This window comes from Echinops telfairi, unplaced genomic scaffold (assembly GCF_000313985.2).
Source record: "Echinops telfairi isolate 266 unplaced genomic scaffold, ASM31398v2 ScPeMD7_1;HRSCAF=3_0, whole genome shotgun sequence".
Lineage (NCBI taxonomy): Eukaryota > Metazoa > Chordata > Mammalia > Afrosoricida > Tenrecidae > Echinops > Echinops telfairi.
Genome location: NW_022103896.1, coordinates 20256717 through 20266479, shown reverse-complemented (window position 1 = coordinate 20266479; position 9763 = coordinate 20256717). Strand labels below are relative to the sequence as shown.

Below are 9763 nucleotides of genomic sequence, written 5' to 3'. Positions count from 1 at the left end.
TTTTTTCCATTCATAAAATGGGGTGATGTGGTTTCCACCCTGTGGAACTGCTGTGATGAATGCATGTCTAATCCTTCGCCTGGCACACATTATAGGTGCCCAAGAAGCATCATCTATTGACATTAGTTAGAAGGAGTCAGGAGACTACCCAATGGGCACGCAGATCATCTTCGAATTCTCTATCTTTTAAATGCCTTTGCTGAGATATAGTTCATAAATCATTTAAAGTATGTAATTCAAAGATTTGTAGTGTTTTTAGTATATGCATCAAACCAACACCAAACTCACTGCCATCTAGTGGATGCCAACTCATAGTGAGCCTATAAGACGGGAAAAACTGGCCCTGTGAGTTCCCGAGACTAATTCGTTACAGGAGTACAAAGCTCTGTCTTCCTCCTGTAGAGTGGCTGAAGGTTTTTAAATATTTACTTTGCCATTCACAGCCCAACTTGTATGCACTACACCACCAGGGCCCCTGGTATAAGCACCAAACTCACACTCAGGGTCATTGAGTCATTTCAAACTCAGAGTGACCCTATAGGACAGGGTAGAACTACCCTTGTGAGTTTCTGAGACTGTTTATGGGAGTAGAAATCCTCATCTTTCTCCCTTGGTGCAGTTGGTGATTTTCAACTGTGAATTCTTGCAGATCACAGACCAACGTGCATCCACTGTGCCATCCATCACTTCAAAAAGGAGGCCTGTATTCTTTGGCTATCAGTCTCCAAATCCTCCAGCCAACTCCCTACCATGCCTTAGGTAACTGTGGGGTTGTATTTTTTTCATACCTCAACTAGATTGATTTAAGATTCTACACCTTACACTGCTGCTGCTTCATTAACATAGTAAACCCATTTCCACATAGGATTATAACCATAGGTTCAGGATTTACAATACACATTTATGGGAGACATACATGATCCCTAACATATTCTCAGTATGAAAATGAAAGAGAGAAAATGGGGAGCCATGGTTTATTGGTTTTATTTTTAGATTAAATAGATGAACACTTTTCCTTCCTCAAACTTTTTAATCCCAAGAACGTCATTTTTCTCTTTGGAATCCCTTGTATCTTCTTCTTTCTTTGGTTTCAGATGTTGTTGTTGTTGTTGTTAGGGGCCATCCAGTCGTCGTCAACCCATAGCAACTTTATGTGCAACAGAACGAACACTCCATGTACCTGCACCATCCTCACAATTAGTTGTTCTCATGTTTGAGCCTTTGTCACAGTGTCAATCCATCTCCTTGAGGTCCAGCCTCGTTTTTACGGCCCCTCTACTTGACCAACCATGATGTCCTTTTCCAGGGACTGGTCTGTCCTGGCTTTAGATAGGACTCCTTTATATCCTGAGATTGCACTGATGATAACGTACACATATGGTCATAATATTGTGTGTGTAGAGCTTGCCATTTTCAAAGCACATTTATGAGCTTAGCTTGTTGATCCTAAAACAAGTGTGAGACATTGGAAGGGCATGATCCCCTCCTTAAGGAGGAGGCCCTGGAAGCAACAAGTGGAAAGAGCAAGCACAGCCACCTTTGCCAAGCAGTGACTACGAGTCAGGTCTTTTATTTGCACTATCTCGCTTCGTCTTCTAAAACCCTCTGTTGTAGGTCTCCAGTTTATAGGGGAGGAAAAGCAGACGCAGAAGGAGCGCTGAAGTGGCTAAGTCTCTCTTGCTACTGAGTGGTAGATCTGGGATGTAAATCTAGGCCTATTTTACTTCAAAGCTACTAAATTCAATCGCTGAAGTATTGTAACCTTTCTCAATCCATTTGCCATTGACATGACATTAAAATCAAAGACTCCAGATTCAGGGTGTGGGGTCCCTTTCATTAAATCATCTGTTCCTCCTTATGTGAGGTGGGGACCAAGAACCACCTATGACTATATGGCACCGTGAACCCAGCACTGCTTTGGAGCTGTATCCTGCTCTGTTCACTCACTGCCATTGAGTGAATTCTGACTGAACAGCAACCGCACCAAACAGAGTAGAATTATCATCCAAGACCGTAAATCTTCACAGAAGTAAAAAGCCTCATCTGTCTTCCTAGGAGTGGCTGGTGGTTCCAATCTGCTGCCCTTTGGGTTAGCATCCTAACTGATAACCTACAATGCAACGAAGGCCCACTGTTGTTGTCAGGTACAGCGCAATCAGCTCCACCAGGTCTAGTCTTCTGTTGGTAGCTGCCCTATCTGCACTGGCATTTTTAGAGTTTCCCAGCATCTTGCTGTTCGGTGCTGTCAGGTCAGTTCTCACGCACAGCAACACGACGTAGAACAGAATCAAACACTGCCGGGTCCTCACTAGTCTCACGATCGCCGTTATGTTTCAGCCCATGGCTATAGCTCCTGTGTCAATCCGTCTTGCTGAAGGTCTTCCTCTTTTTTTATTGATCCTCTGCTTTAACAAGTATGATGTCCTTCTCCAAGGACTGCTTCCTTCTAATAAACCGTCAAAATGTTTGTAAGACAAAGTCTCGCTATCCTCCTGTGTAAGGAATAGTCAAGCTGTACTTCTTTCCACATTGATTTGCAGGTTCTGCTGGCCGTCAACAAGAATTTGGATGTTCTTCCCCAACACTATAATTCAAATGCATCGATTCTTCCCATCGGTCTTCCTTACTCAATGTCCAGCTTTCACATACATATCGAGGCAATTGAAATCTCACAGCTTGGGTCAGATGCACTTTCGTCCTCAAGGTGATAGCTTTGCTTTTTAGACACTGTAAAGGGCCTTTTCGCACCTCATTGTTCCAGTGCAATATATCCTTTAATTTCTTGACTGCTACTTCTGTGAGCGCTGATAATGAATTCAACTAAAGTGAAATCCTTGGCAACTTCCATCTTGCTGTCTATCATAGCACTTAGTGATACAGTTGTGATGTTTTTCTACACAAAATATGTACTTAATACTTAAGGCTGTATTATTTTTTTCTTAAGGCTATGTTATTTGATCCTCATCATTAAGTGTGTAAGGTTCTCTTCCTTTTCAGGCACCATCTGCATATTGCTGGTTATTAATTCCTCCAATCCTGATGCCTTGTTCTTCTTCACATACACTGACATCTCAGATTCTTTTCTAAGCCCACAAATTATGGGAGCTTGCTATTCATAAGGTTTTCACTGGCTAAGTTTTAAAAAGTGACCCCCTCTTCCTTGATCCTAGACTGTCATAGTCAGCAAGCTCCTCTAAAACTTATTCACTTTGGGTGACCCTGCTGGTCTTTGAAATTCCATTGGCATAGCTTCCAGCATCACAGCAACACCCAATCCACTCCAACACCACAAACAGAGTGACAACTGGTGGTACCAGCATTTCAAAATCTCACTGCCACCACAAGGTGTAGAAGGGACCAGGTATCAGACATTAAAGAACAAAAATCATATCAGTGGGTGCCCAACTTCCTGATATGATCACTGAAGACAAATGTGTGCATGAGAAAATGTGCTGAAGAAAGCTGATGGTGCGCGGCTATCAAGAGATATACAGTCTGGGTTCTTAAAGGATTGAAGATAAATAAGCGGCCATCTAGCTCAGAAGCAACAAAGCCCACATGGAAGAAGCACACCAGCCTGTGTGACCATGAGGTGTCAAAGGGATCGGGTATCAGGAAGCAAAGAACAAAAAGCATATCATTGTAAATGAGGGTGAGTGCAGAGTGGATATCCAAAGCCCATCTGTAGGCAACTGGACACCCCCTACTGAAGGATTGTGGGGAGGAGATGAGCCAGTCAGGGTGCAGGGTAGCAACGATGAAACATACAACTTTCCTCTATTTCTTAAATGCTTCCTCCCCCCACTATCATGATCCAAATTCTACCTTACAAATCTGGCTAGACCAGAGTATGTACACTGGTACAGATAGGAACTGTAAACACAGAGAATCCAGGACAGTTGACCCACCCCTTAAGGCCAGTGCTGAGAGCGGCAATACCTGGAGGGTGGAGGGAAGGTGGGGTAGGAAGGGGGAACCGATTGCAAGGATCTACATATAACCTTCTCCCTGGGGGATGGAGAACAGAAAAGTGGGTGAAGGGAGATGTTGGACAGTGTAAGATATGACAAAATAATAATTTATGAATTAGGAAGGTTTCATGAGGGAGGGGTAGTGGGGAAGGAAGGGGAAAATGAGGAGCTGATATTAAGGGCTCAAGTAGAAACTAAATGTTTTGAGAATGATGACGGCAACAAAATATACAAATGTGCTTGACACAATGGAGGTATGTATGGATTGTGATAAGAATTGTATAAGCCCCCCAAAAAATGATTAAAAAAAAACAACTTCACTGCCATCAAGTCAGTTCCAACACATGGAAACCCTATAGGACAGAATAGAAATTGCCCCTGTGGGTTTCAGAGGCTATACATTTTTATGAGAATGGAAAGCCTCATCTCACGGACTGGGGGTGTGTTCAACTGCCGACCTTATGGTCAGCCATCCAATGCAAAAACCACCATGACACGGAGGCTCCTTGTTCCAAGAACAGTCAGGGAACAATAATTATATATACACAGAGGAGGGGTCTTCAAAGTAATTGTGGGAAATTGGACTTTTTTCCTGAGCTTTTTGAATGTCCGTGTAATTGTGTTGCGGTTGTTCATTGTTGTGGAGCTGGAGCACACTTACGACACCTCCATGTACAAAACAATGAAGGGTGGCCCAAAACTATGCCCTTTTCACAATCACCGGAAGGCTCCAGTCCATTGTTGCAACACTGTATTTGGACACAACACTTCCAATCTAGGGGGACTCATCTTCCGGAACTTTATTGGATGGCGTTCTGATGAACCAGGTTTTTATTGCCCAATTTCCGGAAGTAGATTACCATGGTTACTTCCTAGTCTGTCTTAGTCTAGAAACTCCACTGACACCTGTCCACCTGCTGGTATTGGAAATATAGGTGACGTAACTTCGAGTACCATAGCAACCTGTAAGCCACCATGGTTTAACAAACTGACAGATAAGTGGTGGATATATATTTATGCTTATATCTATGGATTCATGTACATGATGACCCCAGCACACTGCAGATTCCCCAGCAAGAATAAATATTTATCCAGTTAAACAGACATCTCAATTTCACCACCAAGGATCTATCTTTAAACATAGAGCTGAAGGGGGAAAGAAGTAAGAGAGAGAAGATGCTGAAAAATTCTTCTGTGTGTCCTGGTTCCAGCCCCTGTGAGTCTGCCTAGACACACATGCTCGCAGTTTATTTGGGAGGCAAGCATGGAGCCCAGGGGATGCAGAATTATTCCACCATGCCCACTGCATGCTGGGAATCATGTGCTGCTGTGACTATGTGAGCTGCTGTACTCATTCCCGCCCTCATTTCCTGTTTCCGAAGGAGACGGTGGTGAAAAAGGAGACCTTGGAGAGGAGGGGAAACATGGCAAGGTGGGACGTGTGGGACCGAAAGGTAGGTAAACTGAGATGACATGTACAGTTAGGGCTGCGTTGCTTGTCTCTGTCTCCTAACGTTTGCACAGGAAAGTGATCAGCTTTCGTGAAGCCCTCTTCCCTGGAGACACATGAAAGCTGTGCAGCCGTGAATGAACTCACCACCTGGGTGCTCCTAAGGGACCCCTTGTCAGCAGATGTTCCCTCATTTCTCAGGCTGCATCCAGGATGCTCCAGGAACCCAGGGAGCAGCAGTCTCTGGGCAAGTGTAAAAAGTTCTGTGAGTTTCAGAAACACAGCTGTGTTTATAACCTCCCTTCAGGAGCCACTGCTTAGTAACCTCTTGTTGGCTGGCCCAGACCTGAAGAAGGAGGATGAAAAGGAAGAGACACAGTTCCTGGATCCGTTGGTTTCCTCATCTTTCTACCAGGGGCTTTTATTTCTCCACACCCCCTCTCCTTAAACAGAGGATAACACGGAGGGGGTAAATGATGGGTTACTGGGGGGGACAGAAGAAAGGAGAAGAGAGCAAAAACCAAGGCTCTTTGGGAGAGATTTACTCAACGCCAAGTGTTACTTCGTTAACCCCTCCCAGGGGGATGGACCACAGTAAAGGGGGTGAAGGAAGACATCGGTCAGTGGAAGACATGAAAAAATAATAACAATTTACAAATTGTCAAGGGTTCATGAGGAAGAGAGAGTAAGGAAGGGAAGGTAAAAATGAGGAGCTGATACCAAGGGCTCAATTAGAAAGAAAATGTTTTGAAAATGATGATGGCAACATATGTACAAATGTGCTTGACACCATGGATGGATGTATAGATGGTGATAAGAGCTGTAGGCGCCCCCAATAAAATGATAAAAAATAAATTAAAACACACAAACACAAATATCCCTGACCAACTGCTACCAGGCAGTTACACTGGACCACAGTTGGAAACTCTTGAGCAATTCAGAAGGGGGAATAAAGACTCACAGACTCGTGAGACCTCAATTTGAGAGATGCTGACTTAAGCCTTTCTTACTGTTTACACAAATAGATCAATTGCAGAATTATTATTACTGAAGTCTGGCTTCTGACAGGTGAATATTTTCTAGATCATCATTGAAAAGAGACAATATTACTCACAATGTGGCAGAGGCTCAGTGATCCCCAGTCATAGAGTTTGGGAGAAGGACGGGGCTGCCGGTGTCCTTTGATATATAGGTTTCATGACCGCACATCTGCCTCTCCTACTTACAAGTGGGTAACACTGACAAACTTGATTCAAAAATAGAACAAAAATGGAATCCCAAGGTGAAACCAAAATAAACAGGAGGCTGAGCAGACCTAGACAGGAGCACCCAGACTCCTTTCAAACAACCCCTTCATTTGACCTGTAGGATAAGTCTCCTCTGCTGCTGTCATTCTCGAAATGCTACTTATAGCCATGGCATTCTGGTGTCCTCATTTTCCACGACTGTCATGCTCACCCACATCTTAATCCAAACATTATCACTCCATTAAGGTAGACCAGATAGCGCAGGGTATAATGTTCGATGTCGCAGTAGCAGAGCACACATCTCCTTCAAGAGAGGCATCGTAGAGGAGGGTAAGTCAAAAAGTATTACAACTAGACCTCCAGTTTATACTCACACCGTTTATCTCAAGCGCACTGTGTTATAGCATGCGGCTGCAATCTGTTTACAGTGAATGACTACAAACGAGTTGTATCAGTGATGCATCTGTTTTGCTGCATAGCGTTCCTTTAAAAAAAAAATGCCCCAGACAAACTGTGAGTCTTGGAGGAATCTGCTGGGCCACTGAAATCCAAACCAGAGAGGTCAGCTCAGAAGGATGTGGGGAACATTTTTTTATATTCTAGAGATGTAATTTTGATAGATTTTCTAAACGAACATGGAACCATCAGAGGGGCTTATTAAGAAGGAGTTTAAGAAAATTGAAAACTACATTGGTGAGAAAGAAGTCATACAGTTACGCTAATGAATTGCTTTCCATCACAACAATGCATCTCCTTATTCTTTCAGGATAACAGTGAGGATTGTCTTGTGCAAATTTTCATTGGAAAACTTTACCCCATTCACTCTTTGGCCCAATGTTGCCTCTTCATCTTCTTGTTCCCCAAACACAAAGAAGATTTATAAGGAATACAGCTGGACTCCCCTGAGGAGGCCCAACTGCTCTTTTGATATGATGTAAATGGAAAGACACAGACTTCTTCAGGGAAGGATTAGAGATGGAAACCCTTCAGAAGTGTATAGTCCTTCAGGGAAGATCTATCAAGATCAATATTTTGGCATTCTGATATTTGGGTTCATAAAAGATTTCTATGATTTTGACTTACCCTCGTGTTAACCACACCTTTAGGAAGAAGGGGGTTTAGTTGTAGTGAGTTAAGATGAAGCGAAATAGGTTGAGGTAGTTTATTGTGCCAACCTGGCCGATAAACACACGTGGGGTTAATTGAAGGGTGGAGGGATAAATGTCTCGGTGAGCCTCTCCTTTCTAGTTCTCGGGTCTCTTGCTTTGTGATGGTCGGACCAGGGTGCAGCTGTCTTAGCCAGTTCCCTGCTTCAGCTGGCAAGGCTCACTTCCTGCAAGACATCCCCAAGGAGAAGCCACATGGACCTAAGCCGATGCAGCCCTGGGTGCTGGAGCACCTGTGTGGAGACCCCTGCCAGTGCTGACATGCTTACACGTTCGCTGATTTGGTTTTCCTCCTGCAGTTGGCATCACTTCATGTATTTTGTGAGATGGAGGAGGACTTTGTGGATTGGTGTATTAGTCTGGGTACTTTAGAGAAACAAATCTACAGAAACTCATATGTATAGGAGAGAGTTTTATATAAAGAGTAAGTGCAATCAAGAAAACATTCCAACCCACTGCTGCCCAAGACCACAAGTCCAACATTAGCCCATATGTCCAACACCAATCCACAAAGTCCTCCTCCATCTTACAAACACATACAATGATGCCGACTGCAGGAGGAAAGCTGACTCAGTGAATGTGTAAGCATCTCAGCGCTGGCAGGGGTCTCCACACAGCTGCTCCAGCACCCAGGGCTGCATCAGGGTAGGTCCATGCAGCTTCTCCTTGGGGATGTCTTGCAGGAAATGAGCCTTGCCAGCTAAAGCAGGGAACTGGCTAAGGCAGCTGCACCCTGGTGTAACCATCACAAAACAAGAGACCCGAGAACTAGAAAGGCAAGGCTCACTGAGCCATTTATCTCTCCACTTTTCAATTAACCCCACATGTGTTTATAAGCCAGGTTGGCACAATAAACTTCAACTAACTCAATTGGTGTTGGACAAATGGGCTAATATTGGACTTGTGGGCTTGGCCAGCACTGGGTTGGGATGTTTTCTTGATGTGCACTTAAACTTTATATAAAACTCTCTCTTATACACATGAGTTTCTATGGATTTGTTTCTCTAATGTACCCAGACTAACACATAGGTGTACCATACAGGATCTAGAGATGGCATGTTTTGTTTTTCAGGGATTAAAGGAGAACTGGGTGATGCAGGAGACCAAGGCAATCTTGGTAAGACTGGACCAATTGGCAGGAAGGGTAAGCTGAAGTTTACAATTCTACAGTAGTATTTTAAAGCAAAGTGAGCATACACTTATTACATACTTAAGGTTTTTAAATCCCAAGAAATAATTTATTTCTTCCTTTTAAAATATGATTTCTTTTTCTTTATATTTTAGCTATTTCTTCCATGTTTAACTATTGTTCCTCATAGATCAAGATAATAAAAGCTTCTAGAAAATTTAAAGATAAATGAAGGAATAAAATTGAGCATAAAATTCTACTAGTCTCTATGTTAAATTGTCTCCTGTTTGACTACTAATCCTTGAGACAATCTGCATGTGTGTCATGGATCATGAGTCGTGTTCAGGAGTGGAAAACAATTATCCATAAAACACAAGGTAGGCAGAGGACAGTGTAATTTGCTTTCCTAATTTGAGTGTAGTAACTAATAATTCTGCACGCCTGGTCTATTAACAGGATAAGGAACTTGAAACATATGTGTGCACATTCTTTTGTTGCCAGGCATGCCCTGGTTTTTCATACAATTACAAGCCAATGTGATAAATGATGGGTAGCCTTCTGTTCGTGATCCTTATCTCATACAGCCCTGCAATGGCAGCATCATTGTTTGTGGCTGATCCTCACTGGCACTGTCTCACTTGGTTTGGAGGTACAGAACTGGGGGGGATGCAAAATTTTGTTCCAAATGACGCACAAACTATTTAGAAAGATGATAATCCCTTGTAAAGAATGGTCATACAGAATAACACAACTACTGTACGAACCATAAACATATATATATCAAATCCTCTGGAGGCCAT

At 43.1% G+C, this 9763-nt stretch overlaps 1 protein-coding gene across 1 annotated transcript in view; it reads left to right on the top strand.

Moving 5' to 3' along the window:
- The window catches only part of COLEC10 (collectin subfamily member 10), a 50889-nt gene that overhangs the window by 26711 nt on the left and 14415 nt on the right, over positions 1-9763 (top strand). The window contains exons 2-3 of the mRNA XM_004697669.2: positions 5354-5425; positions 8907-8978. Coding sequence (XP_004697726.1) covers positions 5354-5425; positions 8907-8978 — 144 coding nt within the window. The remainder of the gene's footprint in view (positions 1-5353; positions 5426-8906; positions 8979-9763) is intronic.